Raw genomic sequence first — 18,953 nt, 5'->3', positions numbered from 1 at the left:
GTCTTGGTCTTCAACTGAACAGTAAGTTCCTTGAAGGCAGGAATGACATTTTCTTCTCTTGTATCTTTGCTACATCTAGAAGAAGTCTGGGTGGAGAATAGACATTCAATAGAATGGGCTGAACTTACCTCAAATCCCTGTGGTGCCTGGCCTTTCTGGCCACCTATGATTATTGGGAGGAAGCCAAATACTTTCTCAACCATTTCAGTGTCATTGACAGGGTCATAGATTGAAGCACGTTTCTTGGTAGGTTGGTCCATTTGGTTCTTCCTGTTCTCTCCCTCTAGGACAGCCAGACGTTCCTACTCACATAACAGAGGCATAGGTGTTACTGATAGGTGGGCAAGATCACTGCGCCCTAACAGGACTGAACTACAATCAGAAGGCCAGCAATTCAGGTCAAATTTCATTAATTTAGACTATTTGAGGAGGGAGTTGGAAAATGTCTGAATTATCGGATTTTTTTCCTTAAGAGTAGTACTACAGTAGTAAGGGCACTGACCTTGGTGCTGAAAATCATGATCCTGGTCTTGCTCTCCAGAGTGTATACTTGGACAGACCACTTTATTTCTCTAAGACTCAGTTTCCTCATATCTAAAATGGGGATAATAGTACCCACCATTCCTTTATAGGATTGTTATGTGGATCAAGTATGATAACAGATTTTTAAAGTATTTTGGAAAGTATAAATTACTATTATATAATAAATAATCATTATATAACATTAATTATTTATATTAACAAAATAACACCTATATTTATCATGTTGTATGTAATATATGCTATACAATGTAACATGTACTTATCATTTAGCAACATATAATATATGAGATATAATCATCATAACTGTTATTATTATCCAGACAGCACCTCCCACCCACCAAAGGTTAAATGCTGTCAACTATAAGTGAGGGGAAGGGGAGGAGATTTCTGCAATCCACAAATGAGATTAATTTACAATAATCACATTCATTCCTTGCAGACAGAAGTTGCTGGAGAGATAGGAAGCCATTTTCTTCTTCACACTATTCCTTACTTGAGCCAACTCTCCCTTTCACAGGTAGAGCAAAGATAAATGTCATATTAGCCCTTGTCTGTATTATCACAAAGTCCTAACCTTTCAAGTTCAAATTAGTGACAGCTTGAGAACATTTCATACTGAGAATAAGAAAGGTGGAATGTTTGCCTGGGGATCCTCCATCTACTCTGGCAGAACTAGGACTAGAACTCAGGTCCCCTGACTCTTACTCCAATCCTTTTTTCCATGAAAAGACCCTGTTTTGGCCTCCTTCCCTCACCCACCCTTGCTGTCACAGATGCTCCCTTATATAAACAAAGGATAACTGACTACAGTCCTCTTTCCTGTCCTTGACTCCATGCTCCCTCTGGACTAACAAGCAGGGAAAAGGTCATAAGGAGACAGAAGCAGGGAAGAGATAGAAGAAATGACCTCTAAAAAACAGTGAAAGTTAGAGTTGAGAGGTTTCCAATCATTAGATGCAGGTCTATGGACAAAGACTTGGCTTCAGTATGTTTTCCAAGGCAGGATTCAGACCAAAGCCTACCACCTGAGCTTGTTCCACACCTTTTGGAGCTGATTGGTTTCTTCCTTTGCCTCCCGTGACCCGACAATCAGCCTCAGATGTTCCTTCTTCTCCAGAGGAAGCTTCTCTGCCCCAACTCTGCTCTGGTGCTGTGGGAAAGGGGGTAAAGGTTAAGACTGCCCAGATGTTCCAACTCATCTGGCAATCAACTGATTTGGCTCCCACTCACAAATCTGTACACTGTGTTCAAGGAACCTTTATTACAAATACTGTATAGTATCTTCATAACCAGGTTCCTTGAGGGATCCAAATTCTACCCATCCTTTCAAGTTATTCAGAAAGCTCACATCCTCCACTAACCTTTCCCTGATGCTACAATTCATAATAATCTTTAATATCTCAAAGCTGCTAGGATGCTTATTGCCAGTACAACATAATGTAGCATATGTCCACATATTGTCTCATATTGTTATTAAACTTTTCTACATATGAATATCTTAACTCTTTAGCCACATTGTAAATCCCTTAAGGATCAAGGTGATATTCTCTATGCCTTCGTATTCCCTTGGACATCACTCAACCAATCAATCAACAAGAATTTATTAAGCACCTACTATATGCCAAGCATGGTGCTGGGGATACCAAGACATCCCTGTACTTGAGGAACTTACATTCTCTTGGTCACTGATCTTTCTATAGCACTTCAATGTTTGCAAAGCACTTTACACACAGTATGTCATTTGATCCTCTCAACAATCCTGTGAGGCAAGAGCTATGGGTATTAGAAGATAGGGACCAGGCCTCTGATTTTATTGGTGTAGGAAACTTCCAGATGAGGAAACTCTCTCTACCAATGTGGATTGGCATCTTCTCGTCAACTTACAGTCTTAGAGAATTGCCTTAAGTTCTGAGAAGTTAAATGACTTACTCCGAGTTGCACAGTCCCTAAATGTCATAGTTAGGACTGGAACCCAGTTCTTCCTGACTTTGAGGCTATCTCTTTCTCCATCATGTGATGCTATCTTTTTGAGTTGAATGGAATCACTATAGATCTAGAGAATATGGAATCCTCTGGGTTTCCTGTTGTCACACCTACTTTTCTGCCTTCCCCTAGTGTAATGTTAATGGGATTCATGTTAATGGAAGTTAAATATCTTCCATTAATAGGCCTCAGGTAGAGCCCATTAAGGGAAGCTTGATTAGGGGAGGTTTGTTTTGTAGGAAGATCCTTTAGTTAATTTCTAATGAGGCACTGGGTCATGAGGGTTGTGATGTCCTCTGGCCCTGAAAAATGTATGTATACTCTGAGATGAGGTTTTGCTTTGGGGCTTACTCTTTAGAAGAAGGTTCATGTGCCAGATGAGACTCTGGGTAGCCCTTAAGGAGACCCCTGGCTTTGAAAGCCCAGATGTTGGTGCTTCTCTCTCTCTCTCTCTCTCTCTCTCTCTCTCTCTCTCTCTCTCTCTCTCTCTCTCTTTCACTATGTATATATGTAATAGTCAGACAGTTGGATCTGTCTGCTGATCTGTGATGTATGTATTGCTTATGGTCAAATATTTAGAAGCCCTGTCTCTTGGTCTTTATGTCACTGCTTGTATTTTCTCTGTTGGTATATATGGTTAAAGAAGATTGCTGACCCCTCAAAAGTTGCTTTCCTTTTAGAAAAGCAGATCTAAGGACCTGTGCTAGCAGGCCATCCTGGATGTGTCATGGCGCTTGCTGCTATACCTTGTCTCTCCATCTGGCCCCAGCCCCATTTCTCATATCCATCTCTAACTTCAGTTCTCTATCTTTGCTCTGCCTCTGCTCCTGAGCCCAATAGGACCCACTAAAAAGGAGATCAGAGCAGGCAGAGGTCTGGTATTTTAGCTGGAGATTCTGATGATCCCACATCAAAGCTGTTCCTCTTCTCCTGCCTGGCTCACCCCCATCATCACCCTTGCCCCCATCTACCACTCTGGTCTCCACCTCTGTACTTTCCAGCAGGCTCTATATCATTGAAACATAGCATCCCTGGATTGGGACTTCAAGCCCTACCTCTATTTTTCTCCTGTTGAAGTTCTGGCGGGCAATCATTCCTCTGGCATGTGCCTGGATCACCACCACTGCCCGCTTCTTCTCTGCCACCTTCTGGCGAATCAGATAGCCTCGACAAAGGGCCTGGAACTGGATCACTTTGGCCCTTGTGGCCTTATATTGCTTTGTCAATTGGTGCCTTCGAACAAAAGCCTGTAACCGCTCAAAGCCTAAAAGGATCTGCAGGGGGTAAGAGATACATTAATGGGAAGGTGATATAGGTTGACTAGGACAGAGTCACATGGAAATTCTGAGAAAACATAAGTAGAGTAGAAGGAGAATCAAAAAGGGTTCTATTTTCCAAGTGTATCCAACTGATCACAGAATCATAGAATCATATAGACAAGACCTCTGAAACCATCTAGTCCAACTTATATATGACTATAAATTCTCTGCTGTTGTTATTTAGTCATTTTCAGTCCTGTCTGACTCTTCATGATCCCTTTTGGAGTTTTCATGGCGAATATACTGGAGTGGTTTGCTATTTCCTTCTCCAACTCATTTTATAGATGAGGTAACTGAGGCAAATTGAGTTAAGTGATATGCCCAGGATCACATAGCCAGTAAATGTCTGAGGCTGGATTTGAACTCAGGTCTTCCTGACTCCAAGCCCAGTGCTAATCCACTGCACCACCTAGCTACCCCTAAGAATTCTCTCTACAATGGTCCTGATGAGTTGTCACTCAGCTTTTTTGTGAAACCCTCAAGTAAAGGGAACTATTTTCAAAGGCAGCTCATTCCACTTTTAGATAACTGTTAAGTGTTAGGAGGTTTTCCTTACATCAAACCTAAATTTTTGCAACTTTTATTCATTATTCCTAATTCTGCAGAGTCAACTAGAGAGCTCAGTGAATAGAGCATTGGGCCAGGAGTCAGGAAGACCTGAGTTCAAATCTGACCTCAGCTACTTACTAGCTGTGTGACTCTGGGAAAGTCACTTAACCTCTGTTTGCCTTAATCCACTAGGGAAGGAAATGGCAAATCACTTCAGTATCTTTGCCAAGAAAACCCCATGGACAAAATTAGTGTCCTGTGGTCCACAGGGTCACGACAAGACTGACAAACAACCATCTAGTTTTGTACCATACTGTCTTCCACAGAATGACCCCTCAGGTACTTGAAGACAGCTGTCATGTCCCCACTTTTCCTTTCCCGACTTAGAATCCCCAAGTTCTTGAAGTAATTCTCATGAGGCATGATCTCCAGCCCCCTGACCATTCTTCTGTGAAGTGACAGCGTCAGAACTTAATACAATATTCTCCTTGCTGTCTGACCAGGATGGTACACAGGAGAGGAACTTCTCCTATGCTTCTCTGAAGGCACCCCCAGATCACACTAGATTTTGCACCTATTTATGTTACACCATTGATTCACACTGATTTTAAACTTCACTGAAAAGCCCAAAATCTTTTTTCAGATTTACTTATCTAGTGATGCCTCCTCCATCTTGTTTCTACAAAATTTATTTGTTGGCATAGAACGTTACATTTATCTCTATTATTTGAGGCAGGACATGATATCATCTTTTTTATAGGTAAAAAATGAAAAAAATCATACATGTCAACTAACTTAGAAGTCTAGAAAAACAAAAAGTTCATTATTTTATCCTCCTAACTAAACTACAAACAAATAAAGAAACCATTATTTTAGCTCATAGGTTATGCCTGTATTGCAATCCATTATGGCCCTTAATAAAGGAAACTATGCTTGAACTTTGCAAGTTATGTTAGAATTTCATAGTTGTGTATTTCGCCTCTGGGAGATAAGTACAGCAAATTTGTTATGCAAATATCTCTGACCCAAGCATACAACCTGGCTTGAATTAGCTAAAATTTAGTTTAGGGAATTGAAGTATACAAAGGAAGATAAATTTGTTAATTAAAGCACCTGTTCCTTAAAAATCAACCGTGCACATGGTATTATGCTAGATTTTGGGAATTACTAAAATGGACAATGGTACACCTCAGAGAACATAAAGTTTAGTAAGCTGATGATGCACATAACACATGATGCAGTCAGAATGAGAGAAGTACAAAGGATGAGTCCAACTGAGAAGCACAAAAGACCGGAGGGAGAGAGAGAGAGCTCTTCCACTTAGGGGATTCATGGAAGGCCTCATGGAGAAAGTGGCACCTAGGCTAGGCCTTGAAGGAAGGAAATTATTTCAAAAGATGGAGATATGGAGTCCCTTCCAGAGATGGGGGATGCTGTATACAAATGCAGAGAAACAAGAGAGAGCTGGACCAGATGAGGAATTGCGACCAGCGAGATTGGTGGACATAGACAATGTGAAGGGCAAAATATGGCAGGGAAATGAATGTCACAGTAAGGATTTTGTGTTTCTCCTTTAGTTAAAGGGAAGCCACCAAAATTTTTTGAGGAAGGAGCTGCATATTAAGAAGCTCAATCTGGCAGTGGTGTGAAGAGGGGAGATTAGAGAGGAGGCAAAGAGATCAATACAACAGGTAGGTGAAGAAGGGTAACGGATGTGAGAGAGATGGTGGAGATAAAATCAATACGACCCAGAAAATGATTGACTGTGCTAAGGGAGAGGACAGAGGCAAAGGTGATTGAGGTTTCTAGTCTAAGGGTATTGATAGGAAGATGGTTGTACCAAAAATGAAAATAAGGATGTTAGGAGGAGGGGCAGGTTTTTTTGAGAAAATGGTTCAGAGGGGATGTCTAGCAGGTAGTTAGGAAGTCGAGACTGGTGCTCAGGGGAGGCTTTAGAGGTAGATATTTAGAGTTTTGGGTTGTTGTTCAGTCATTTCAGAGGTGTCCTATTCTTTATAACCTCATGTGGGGAATTCTTGGCAAAGATTTGCCATTTCTTCCTCCAGTTCATTTTATAGGTGAGGAAACTGAGGTAGATAGGGTTAAGTGACTTGCCCAGGGTCACACAGCTCAGGAAGATGAGTCTTCCTGACTCCAGGCCCAGCGCCCTATCCAAGGCATGGGGTAATATCTAGGTTCATACGTAGATATATCCAAAGTAAATTCAAGGTGACTAGGAGTGGGGGAGAATCCTAGCAGTTAGGAAGGAATTAGGAAATTTTTATGAAAGGAAATTTTTGAATTGAATCTCAAAGGAAACTTAGAGGCTGGGGTAAGGGAGCATGGAAGATGGCCATTGGAAAGATATGGAGCCAGGAAATAGAACCCTGTGAATAAGCACCAACAGTAAGAAGGGCAGACTGAATAGATTATAAAGTGCTTAAAGAGGAATTATGTACAGATGATGGTTGGAAAGAGGAGGGGGCAGACTGTGAAGGGCTTTCATTGCCAGAGGATGGAGCTTCTGGAGGTTTTTGCATAAGTGATATAATCAGACCTGTGCTTTAGGAAAATCACTTCAGCAGCTACGTGGAAGATGGTTTGGAGTGGAATTAGATCTAAGACGAAGAGAATGTGTCAAAGGCTACTGCAATGGCCTGGGTGAGATAAGGCAAGGGATTGAAATCAAGTGGATGAAGAGAAGGGGAGGGATGCATTGGCTCTTGTGACACTGCTTGGCTATTGTCACCCAGGCCTCTGACTTTGGGCTCAGAAGGAACTGGAGCCCACACCTTAGAACCCGTAGGAGTTCTAAGCTCTAGGTCCTGTTGTCTCTGGAGCAGGGCACCAACTCCAAACCCTTGTACTCTCAGCTCCGCTCAATGATCCTGTTCTGCAGCTAGACACCAGCAGGGGCAGTTACTTTGATAGACTAAATATGCAGAAATGAGAGAGAGACAGAGAGAGACAGAGACAGAGACAGAGACAGAGGAAGAAAGAAAGTCAGAGAGAAAGAGAGAGATCTAAGGTAAGTGGGAGTTATATAGATATACTTTTATATCTACAGATTTCATATAGATATAGGAAAGAAGGAAAGATATCTCTATATCTCTATCTACATATACTTAAGGAAAGTAAATTCCCATAATGTGAGTCAGATAGAGATATTTCTCCATCTCTCCATCCATCCATCCATCTATCTATGTATTTATCCATCTATCTATCTATCTATCCTGAATATACATATATATTTACATTTATGCATATTGATACAATTTTTAGAACAAAAGTTTTGTTCTTTTGAGGGAGGAGTGGGAAGGAAAAAAGGCAAATGCTTGTTAATTAAAAAAAACCCTTTTTTTCTGTCTCTCCCACTTGATGTGGGGATGTCTTTGCCAACCCTTGCTTTTCTTGACCTTTTCATATGCAAATGGGCCATTCAAAATTTTCCTGCCTTTACCAGCTGGGAGTGGGCAACTTAAAATTTCACGTCATTTACAATCTTTAAATAGGCCCCTCAAGATGGTCCCTAAAAGTCTGAAAGGGCAAAGTCTGAAAGAAGCTTTATCCATATCCTTTCTCTTGGGGATGGGAAGAGGAAGATGAACTGGTAACCAGACAAAGATTGGTTTGAAAGACAGGAATGGGACAAAGAAAAAGCAACGTCATAGAAATCAAGGATGCCAAGAAGAAAATGTCAGAAAGAAGGGATAGTCAACAGTGTCAAAGGCAGTAAGGAGCCCCAGGAAGTTGAGGCATGAGAAAAGCCATAGAATGTGGCTATTAGGTGGTTTCTGGTAACCATCAAGAGAACTAATTTCTCTTTCCTGCGGCACATATTAGGCTGGCTACAGTAGAGACAGTCCATACATGTATTCTTCTCACTCTTTTTTTTAAATTGTAAGTTCATTGGTTCATTGTTATAAGGAGCCTTCCAGTAAGGGAACTCCCTCTAACAATCTAGGATGACACTTTCTTAGCAACTTATTGTAAGGACACTGGTAGGATCAGTGCCTAGCTCAGTCATACAGCCAGGGTCCCACGGCTAATATTTATCAAAAATGCTGGGACTTCTTGGCTCTGAAACTGATTCTCTTTCCATTGCTTCAGGATGGTTCTTTGAATTCTCCTTTACATGTGGAAGATAAATCCAATCCAATTTGCTTATTTTCAGGATCTCCTGATACAGTTCCCCCTTCTCTGTTCAGTTTTTCCCTGAGAAGTCTCTCAGGGATCTTAAGGCATAACTTACTTCAGGCATAACCCATTCCCTCCCACAGATTTCTGGGAATCCTCAGTCAGATTTCTTACCATCTTGTAATTTCTTCTGCAAGCATAACCTCTCCATGCTGCCTGAAGGGTCACAGCTGCACGCTTCTGACTCAGAAATTCCTTCCTAGAAACAGAAAATGCCAGCTGGAAATCTAAGTTTCAGAAATATTGAAGCAGTGGAAAAAGTAGGTGTGATAGGTAGAGAGAACAACTTTGGAGATGGAATTTTTTAGATCTCATCTTTTCAAAATTTTAATTAAAAATTTTTTTTAATGGAAATGTGATTCTAAGGATCACTCTTGATAGGTATTTGGTATATAACTGATAAAGTGTTCTGTATTCTTCTCCTCCCACAAGCATGAAGAGGATAGAGATTAGATTTGTGATCCTATCTGTGTAAGGAATCCTAGGTGAGGAAATTCCCTCTTCTGATCACCTTTGTAACTTGTAGTTTTAGGTCAATATTTTCTTTGCAATTTACAGTCTTAGAACATCTTGTAAAGCACTAAGCAGTTAAATGACTTGCCCAGGGTCACACAGCCAAGATGTATCAAAGAGAGACAAACCCAGGTCTTTCTGTTCTCTATCCATCACACCAAACTGACTTTCAAATATGTTGAATAATAATGAAGAAAATGAATGCTAAAATAGAGTCTGAAGGCAGATCAAAGCACACTATTTTTTTCTTTCTCATGGTTTTCCTGAGAAAAGGTTGTTCTGATTCTTCCTTCACAACATGACTAATGTGGAAATATGTCTAATAGGATTTGCATGTATAGCTTATATCAGACTGCCTGCCATCTTGGGAAGAAGGAAGGGGAGGGAGGGAGAAAAAAATTAGGAACTCAGAATCTTATAAAAGTGAATGTTGAAAACTATCTTTACATGTAATTAGAAAAAATAAGATACTATGAAATAGGGAAAAAAAGGAATGCTAAAAGCAGAATTGAAGGGGAAAATAAGTCATTCAAGGTGAATGTGAGGAGAGGCTGAGATTGGGGATAGTTCTTGCCTAGTCTTCATCCCCCTGATAGGAGAACTTGTGGGTTGATAGAAGAGCCTCCTTTACTCAAGCCCTACTTTGATACCTCATCATGGCATGAAGGTAACCCTGGAATTCTTAAAGTAATATCGGTGGATTATAAGCTTGGGCAGATATTATACCATGTTCTGACGACTGAATACACCTCTACCCTGGATGTCCCCAAAGCCCCTCTCCTGAACTCTCTTCTCTTCTCCCTCATCTCATTTGTCAATCTTTTCGCCAACCCTGGGTTCAATTATTATCTCTATGCAGATTATTTCCAGATCTACATATCCAGCCCTAACTTCTCTCCTGAGCTTTTAGTCTTTTGATGCCATCTGGGTTGAGGGTGGAGTTGGCAAGAGCAGGTGAGCTCTTCAGTTTTTTTTAGACGTTTGAGCTCCCTAGTCTCTTCAGTCTCTGTAGTTACGTTGGGTACTTCTCATTTCCAGCTTTCAGAGAGACGATGGACAAGAACAGCCCCACTTCAGGTTACTGAAGGAAAAGGCCCTGGGAAGACCCGAGGGGAGTTGGCTGGCACTCTCTATCATGGCTCTAGCCCCAGCTTGCTACACTAGAGACTTCAAGGAACTTGAGGTTGGGTGAAGCCTGGCTGTCTCTGGGTTGAGCTGAGTTATCTCACTCCCAATGGGAGAGCTCCTTTACTCTATGGTCTGCTCTATAGCTGCCTATGTATATTTTCTTTGATTTCTGTTTTGCTATCAGATTGGATAAATGAATTTCTTGGCTGATTGCTATATGTGTGTTCATTGTGGAATTGGTATTTTGGTGGGAAAGGAGTCAAGCTTTGGATATAAAGCTTTGGGTCCTGTTTCTTCCTCATTTAATGAAACAATGATCAGAAGTTAGACTGAACCTGAAAATAACATCCCCTACTACGGGTGGGAAATCTGTGCCCTTGAGGCTACATGTGGCCCTCTAGGTCTTAAGTGTGGCCCTTTGACTGAATCTAAAGTTCACAGAACAAATCCCAGATTTGGATTCTGTCAAAGGACTGCTTTTGAGGACCTAGAGGGTCACATGTGGCCTCAAAACCTCAAGTTCCTCACCCCTGCCTTAGACCAACAATACTTAAGGAAGTAGATGTAATTCTAGCCCAGTACCCCCTCTCTTTAAGGAGGGCAGAGTATCCTCCAGGCTCAACTTCCTGCTTCCCCTTCTGGGAGAAATTAAACTCTAAAGAGGGGTGGTGGTGGAAAGAGGCTAGAGATGCCTATTCAGCCTTCCTTTGAGCCACACAATGACACCCCCATGCTACATGAAGGGGACAGCCCTTGCAACATGGGCAGCATCACCACAACTGAATACAGATCAGGAAATCGATTGTGTTTATCACTGGAGGACAAGTCTAATTAAATACAGATGAGCTCATTGTTAGGTGGTAGGATATCTGGTCATGAATTTGGAGTCACAGAAACTCATGAAACTAAGGACCATTGAAAACTAAACTTCTCATCTTCTAGACGAGCAAACGGAGGCACGGGGACCGAAGTCACCAAGGTAGTAAGTATCAGCAGCAGGATTTGAACCCCAGAGACAGTGCTCTTTCCATTATTAGAGGGATTCTTAACCTTTTTTTGTGCCATGGACCCTTTTAACAGTCTGGAGAGGCCTATGACCCTTTCTCAGAATGTGTTCAGATGTAAAAAATAAAACACAAGAGATTACAAAGAAAAACAATAATATTGAAATAAAGATGCATTTTTTCCCACCCAAATTCACAGACTCCCTGAAATCTACAGTTGGACCCTTTGGGGGTCTGTGGACCCCAGATAAAGAAGCCTTGTGCTTGAACATCCTGCTTCATACCAGGGCAAAGAGGGACACTATACGGCTTGTTGGAGGGAGTGCCACGTCACTGACATGACAAATGCTAGCAGTGTTGAAGATAGAAGTCTTTCTTTATGGCCACCTCAAGAATTCCCCTCTCCCATTTTCTCCCTGGCTGGCTTCCTCCCTGAGTCACCAATCAGAGCAGTGTCTTAGTGCCCACCAAAGCAAAGGGCAGACGAGCTCTACTTTAGGGATGGTACTGATGACTGCTGAGTGCTCCCTGATTTGACAGATTGCTTTTGGCATTAGGGACCTTGGCTTTCACCCAGACTTTGAACTAATGTAGGTGGAAGGCCTGAGGCTTTTATCTCACTGTTGTTCAGAACCTCCATACTCCTGCAGTATTCCCAGGCAGCAGTTCTGATCTTGAACTTCCTTTGCTAGTGTTCATAGAGATACCTGTGACTGGGGACCAATCATCTCCTTCATTTTCACAGTGATGCTACTTTTAGTTGACCACGTAATCATAAAATTACAGAATTTTAGTGTTAAAAGAGTTTTTAGATGTTATTTATCCAGTCTCCCTGTCAATGGGATTTCTTCTACAGCATTCCTGAGGGATGACCTTTTGCTTGCTGCTTCAACAATTCAAATGACACAGAAACTCACAATCTCACAAGCTAGCCTGTTCTACTTTGGGATAACTCAAATTCTTATAAGGTTCTGTCTGAATTGAGCAACTTTGTAATTTCTCCTTAATGGTCTTGCTTTTGCCCTGAAGAACAACTCGAATAAATCTAATCTCTCTACACAAGACTGCCCTTCACACATGAACTAACATTGACCAATTTACACAGTATTGTCTCAGTATATTGCACATTTCTGAAGATAACTGAGACAGCTCTATAAACACCTTATTTATAGCATTTAATTGGATAGAGGGAGAAAATTTGACCCTGGGAGTAGGATTAAATGTGTTAAGATTTGCAAAAAGTACCTAGTATAGAGGCTGGCACATAGTAGGTGTCATATAAATACCTAGAGTATCAATATTGGTTGGTCACCTAAGGTAATAGAATAAGGAGGAATTTCCTTTTAGGAGAGGGAGGCTCTAAGAAGGCATACGGGCTAAGGGGCAGATCCAGGTGTACCTGTACTTGTATCCCCGTATGGCTTTCTGTACGATGACAGCATTCTTGTTCAGCACCTGGCTCCTCTGTACCTCCAACTGGATATCTTGGTAATCCTGGAAGACAGGGAGAGAATCAGATATGAGGCAGGCAAACCAGACTAGATGAAGCAACAAGGCACTCCAAGGAAGAGTGCTTATGGGCAAGTGAAGCCACTACTGCCTACCCCTTAGATCCAGAAGGAAATAACCCAGGACCCTGAACCCAAGAGCCTTGAGAAGAGCAATGTCCCTCAGGCCACTGGCCCTACTTCCAGTCCAGATCCCTCAATAATCATTAAGGGGAGCAATAACTTTGGAGAAAGGGTCTACTTTCCTCAACACCACCAACATCAGCTGCCAGCAACTGATAGTTAAGCTCAAAAGCCCCAGAAATGGTAGCCCCTCCCAGACCAGGGGTAGGGAATCTGTGGCCTCAAGGCCGCTTGTGGCTCTCTGGGTCCTCAAGTGTGGCCCTTTGACTGAATCCAAACTTCACAGAACAAATCCCCTTAATAAAAGGATTTGTTCTGTAAAACTTGGACTCAGTCAAAAGGCTGCACCCAAAGACCTGGAAAACCACACATGGCCTCGAAGCTGCAGATTCTCCACCCTTGTTCCAGACTGTCAATCCTACTTCCAGTCATGCCCCCACAGTCATTATTCCAGGAAGAAATCCATATGAAGATATAGCCTGACAACCTCATCTGCACATGCTGCAGCCACTCAAGACCCAGAAGAGAAAGTTCTTACCACCAACGTCCCTGTCCCTGTTAAATGGTTCTATATTAGAAACTTGTATGATTTTATTAGTGGAAATGGCATTAAAGAAGATACACGACCACCAACTGTACCCTAAGGACCATGAAACATTTCCTTCTGGTTTGCAAGTAAAACTTCATCTATGTATTGTCTCCTCCTATTAGAATGTGAGTTCCTTGAGAGTAAAGACTGTTTTTACTTTCCTATTTGTCTCTCTAAATACAATGAGGTAGCACAATGGATAGAACTCTAGTTCTGGAGTCAAGAAGACCTAAGCTCAAATCTGACCTCAGACCTTTACTAGCTATGTGATCCTGGGCAAATCACTTAATCTTTCTCTGCCTCATTTTCCTCATTTGTAAGATGGACATAATAATAGCACCCACCTTGCAGGGTTATTGTGAGGATTAAATGAGACAATATTGTAAAGTGCTTAGCATAATGCCTAGCACATAGTAAGTTCTTAATAAGTACTGTTCTCTTAACCAGAGCTTTGCTCATAATAAGCACTTGATGCATGCATTTTATTTCATTCATATTATTGCTAGATCCCATCAGGGAGAGGGAAGGGGGAAAGTCTTCCTCAGACCCGCATCTCAGTATGTATCATTTATGGTGAGCTCTCTCAGAAGGCAACGATCAGCGACTATGTAATTCTCTTTGTAAAGCACATGCTTATCTATCAATAATGCCTATCTGCCTTATTGGAGGATTGGGGGTGGGGTGGGGTGATAAGAATTCAATAGGATGAAAGACATGACGATTACTAAAATAAGGTGAATTGGGGTCCTTGAATATTACTCCAGGGGAATGAAACCTATGGAAGAGCTTTGGGTCTGACCTCATAAATGGACTGTGTAGACTATTTTCTGAGATCAGTCCAGGTAAGGTCAGAGAGACTCATCACCAGGTAACAAATGTCTTTGTTCATAGCACCTGAGGAAGGCATGCTGAGGCATGATCTTCAAGGGCAGATGGAATACTCTCAATGAGGTAATCACAGACTTTTGAAAGTTTTAGAACTAGAGAGCAGATATGATACTTTCCAAAAATTCGATTGTGATTGTGTCCTCCTAACCCCCCAGATTTGACATCTCTCAGACTTCAATCTGATGGTGCTACCAAGGCAACGATGAAGTTGTATTCACCAAATAGGAGACACATGAAGATTAGAAGACTTTACTCAGTCACTAGACCAATCAAACTTCTCTATGTTGGTGTGACCATAGTGAAGAGAGCAGTGGACCTTGAGTTAGGAAGATCTGAGTTCAAATCCAGCCTCAGACTCTTGACCATTGACAAGTCATTTAACCTTTCTCATTTTCCCTCATCTGTGTTGTTCATTTTCAGTCATGTCCAACTCTTTGTGACCCATTTGAGATGTTCTTGGCAAAGATTCTAGAGTGGTTTGCCATTTCCTTCTCTAGCTTATTTTATAGATGAGGAAACTCAGGCAAACAGGGTTAAGTGACTTGCCCAGGGTCACACAGCTTGTGTGAGCAAATGAATGGGCAAGAAGGCTGATTCAAATCCACTTACATAATCTATAAGAGGTGGCTGGTGGCATAGTGGATTAAGTGCTGGACTTGGAATCGAGGAGACCTCGGCTTAAATCTGAACTGAGACACTAACTAGCTAAGTCACTTAACCTTTGTCTGCCTCAGTTTCCTCAGCTGTAAAATGGGATAATAATTGCATCTACCTCCCTTGCAGAATTGGGTTGAGGATCAAATGAGATAATATTTGTAAAAGCGCTTATCACATTGCTTGGAACATAGTAGGTGCTATATGAATCCTTATACCTTTCCCATTCAATTTCTTCCCTTCCTTTGTCTCCTGAGTGAGGAAGAATAGGGAGGCAGAACCACTGGTGGGTTCTTGGTTTGCAATGCCAAATTCCTTAGCCTAGCTTTGAAAGTCTCATTACGTTAACTATAAAAAGAATAGTAAGTTGGTGTGTGTGTGTGTGTGTGTGTGTGTGTGTGTGTGTGTGTGTGTGCGTGCACAACAGTAAGATTAGCCTGGCTGGAGTAGAGGATTCATACTGGGGGGAAAGAGTAATTGTAACAGTTAAGGTTGGAAAGATAGACTGGGGTCAGGTGGTGGATGACTTTGAATCCTAGGCTGATTATCCAGGCCCTTTTTCCATCTCTTTGCTTTGTTCCCCACTCTCTGTAATCCCATCCCAAAATGAATCACCACAAGGTGATCACTACAATTCTCTCATTTGGGAGTAGATCCTAAAAAGGTTGGGTGAGGAAGAGAATTGAGGGTAGGTATGCAAATGAGAAGGAGGCATTATTTCTGGATTCTAATAATTGAAGTTATATCTATTCTCTCCTCCCTTTCCTTCTATGGACAACTGGGAGTTCATTACACAGTTTATAGGAAGTGAATTATATAAAATTATATATATTAAAATTATATAAAACTCCTTTTATCATGGAGATGAATGGTTGCTCCAGAATTGCCTGAGTCCTCTGAGAGTCTGAGTGTCTTGCTCAAGGTCACATGGTCAGTTTGTGTCACATGAAGGACATGAACATGGGATGACCTGAGGCTGGTTCTCTGTCCTATACTCTGTGCTACCTATTTTAAAATCCTTGGGGAAATAAAAATCCCAGTCTATTCTCTGAATTTATAAGAAGTTTCTTAAGAGTGTGATTCTGTAGAAGGGTTCACTGCAAGGTCCCTTTAATGAGCAAGTTCCACTTTTGTACTCAATAGGAATCACTTTGAAGACATCTTGTTGACAAAAAATTCTTATATTTTTCAGTAACAAATGAGTGCGTTGGTGGGGCTACTGGAAGCTTTCCCATGAGCTCCCTCCACTCAAGCTGAGATCACAAAGAGATGTAATGGGCCCCGGGCAAGAGCATCAAGGTAGGAAGAGAGGCAGAGAGACTGTATTTCTCTAGGAGACTGCTTGTGGCTTATTTCCTGAAAGGTGGAGACCAGGGTATATTCTTCCAGGCTTACCTTCAGGAAGATTTTGGTCTTCCCCATTTTCCAGTTTTCATCTTTCCCTACCCAGTTTTCTGAGATGCGCAGAGTAGCCTGACGAGGTTTGTCCTGCAGCTGTCACAAAAAACAAAACAAGCAAATGAGGGATGGGTTAGAGCCCCAGCCAGGCTGAGATCCTGATCTCCAAGATCTGCCATTATATTGGAACATTGGAGAAGGCGATTCCATGGGTTCCTCCAGAGTATTTCAGCAAAGAAGCTCATACACATTACTTTACTAACCACATTTTACAGGTGATACTGGTGAAGTTCAAAAGCATTTATTAGGCACTTACTATGTGCTAAGTACTGTGCTAAGTCTTGGGGATACAAAGAAAGGCAAACACACAGTCCCTGACCTCAATGAGCTCATAGTCAAATAAGGGAGACAGCATATACAAAATCTGAGTCATACAAGATATATAGAATAGATGAAAGGCAATGTAATAAGCCCCCAAGCCAGCTCTCCCTGTATTACACCATCACAGTAAGAGAGGACACATCTAAAGGAGGCCTCTGGAAACAAATGGCAGCATGAGAGCATTGAATTCTGGTTTCATTGAAAGAGTGTTGTGTGATTAGACCAGTGAGACTCTGGGTAGCTGTTAAGGAGCTACCTGGGTTTGATAACCCAGATGTTGGTGCTTCTCTCTCTGGTATCAATATACTGGAGTATTCAATTGATTTGACTAGTTTATATTTTTACTGCTCATACCTAATGAAGACAAGTGGAATATTCACTGCACCTGGAGGTTCTTTTGACTTTATTGTTGAAATAGAGATGCAGATGCAGTCTCCATCCCTTAACCTCTGTGGCCTAGCCCAGTAGTTCAATCAGGATGACTTTGGACTCTTACCTCAAGTAAATCATCCTCAGCACAGAGCTGAGAAATGGCAGAAAGATAAGGAGAAATGACAGCTCAGAGGATAAGAACTGGATATAAAATGATCCTTGGAGAATCGACAGAGAAGTAGACTTGAACCACCAGAATCCATCATAACAGGAACTCTGTCAAGATCCATCCGCTACTCCCTTTTGCTGATGTAGAAAGGGCAGCAAAAGAACCTCTAAACTGATAATAATCAAGTGCAGTCCAACAATCAGAAATGAAGCCAAGAGCCACAAGAAATTAACACCTAATCTTCTAAAAGAAATGTGACCTCCGTGATGAGGAAGTTTAAGAACATAGAAGCCTGTATGTACTAGCTAATTTGGGCTGCTCTGTTTTCCAAAGAATTTGGCTCGTAGGGAGACAAATCTCCCTCTAGAGAGGAAATATCACTTCTAGACAAGGTTCAGAGAAAAAGAAAGACATATTAGAGGAGAAATCACTTAAAGTTTTCCCTGGTCTGATGACTGAGTATCTTGGGGATCTGCTTTTCTAAAAGAGCTGGAGAAAAAAACTCAGGGGACTATAAGAAACAGGAACGATGACAAAGAGTTAGAACATGAACTGAGAAGTCTAGCTGAAGTCAGGAGCTTGAAGCAGAGGAAAGAGTCCCACAGCAATGGGAGAAAACACAGGACTTGAGAACCAATGGCAATTGTCAGCCATTGGAGACCAGTCAACTTATCATGAGGTTCTAACTTAACCCACATGCAAGGAGCAATGACTGGCCCTGGAGAAACCACATGCCTCATACGTCTACAAGCCCACTGGAAAGTAAATCCCACAGGAGCAGCATGATGCCATTGCTGGAAGATATTAATATTCCTACAATGTAGAAGGTATGAATTGCTCTTCTACACATGTCTTGGGCACAAGAGATTTATCTATGTGTCTACTGTATTCCCCAGATCATGTTCTTTATATATTTCCACTCTTATACAGGAATTTGTAGGGAACTATGCTTTGAGTTTATGGATGAAATGGTTTATTGTTTCTCTTATTACATTACTATTTCATTAAAAGTCTTTGCTTTCAGCTAAAATTTTTAAAAAAAGAATAGAGGGGTGGGTAATTAGCAGGTAAAAGGAGACAGGAAAGGGAAGCTGGGAAGATTCTGAGGACAAAATCAACAACTTTCCAGTTTTGCTGAGGGGCCATCTGTTTTGGTCTCTGTTATAACCCAGGGACAAGCCACCAGGCTGCCAAATGGCAGGCACTTGCACGATGGGCACAAAGAACCCTGAAGTCCCCAACCAACCTTCCCCCATCACAGGGATAACACAAACCTCCACTCGAGTAGCTCCAGGCAGGAGTATCTTGTACCTCTGGAAGAAATCTTCAAAGGTGTAGCGGATGGAGTAGCCTGATTTCCTTATCTTCACGGTCTCCAACATGCCTGAGTAATGTAGCTGCTGAATACACAGCTGCCGATCAAAGAGCTGGCAGAGGGAAAACCACAGGTGCAGCACATTAGGGAGTTGGTTCCAGACCTGGGACTGTAACTAAGGTCTCCATATTGTGAGGGATTTGGGCAGAGGGTTTGGTAGCAATAAAACCAATAGTAATAGTATTTATATAGCATTTACACTGTGCTAAACACTTTGTAATCATTATCTATTTTGATCTTCACAATAACTCTAGGAGGTA

The 18,953-nt window shown here is 41.6% G+C and overlaps 1 protein-coding gene across 1 annotated transcript in view; it reads right to left on the bottom strand.

The window, feature by feature from the left end:
• MYO7B (myosin VIIB) overlaps window positions 1–18,953 on the bottom strand; it is a 177,891-nt gene that overhangs the window by 57,449 nt on the left and 101,489 nt on the right. The window contains 7 exon segments of the mRNA XM_072615741.1: window positions 129–302; window positions 1,586–1,693; window positions 3,582–3,800; window positions 8,706–8,790; window positions 12,636–12,730; window positions 16,394–16,492; window positions 18,593–18,745. Coding sequence (XP_072471842.1) covers window positions 129–302; window positions 1,586–1,693; window positions 3,582–3,800; window positions 8,706–8,790; window positions 12,636–12,730; window positions 16,394–16,492; window positions 18,593–18,745 — 933 coding nt within the window.

The sequence above is a fragment of the Notamacropus eugenii genome, chromosome 5 (genome assembly GCF_028372415.1).
Source record: "Notamacropus eugenii isolate mMacEug1 chromosome 5, mMacEug1.pri_v2, whole genome shotgun sequence".
NCBI lineage: Eukaryota > Metazoa > Chordata > Mammalia > Diprotodontia > Macropodidae > Notamacropus > Notamacropus eugenii.
This window is presented reverse-complemented; position numbering and strand designations above follow the sequence as displayed.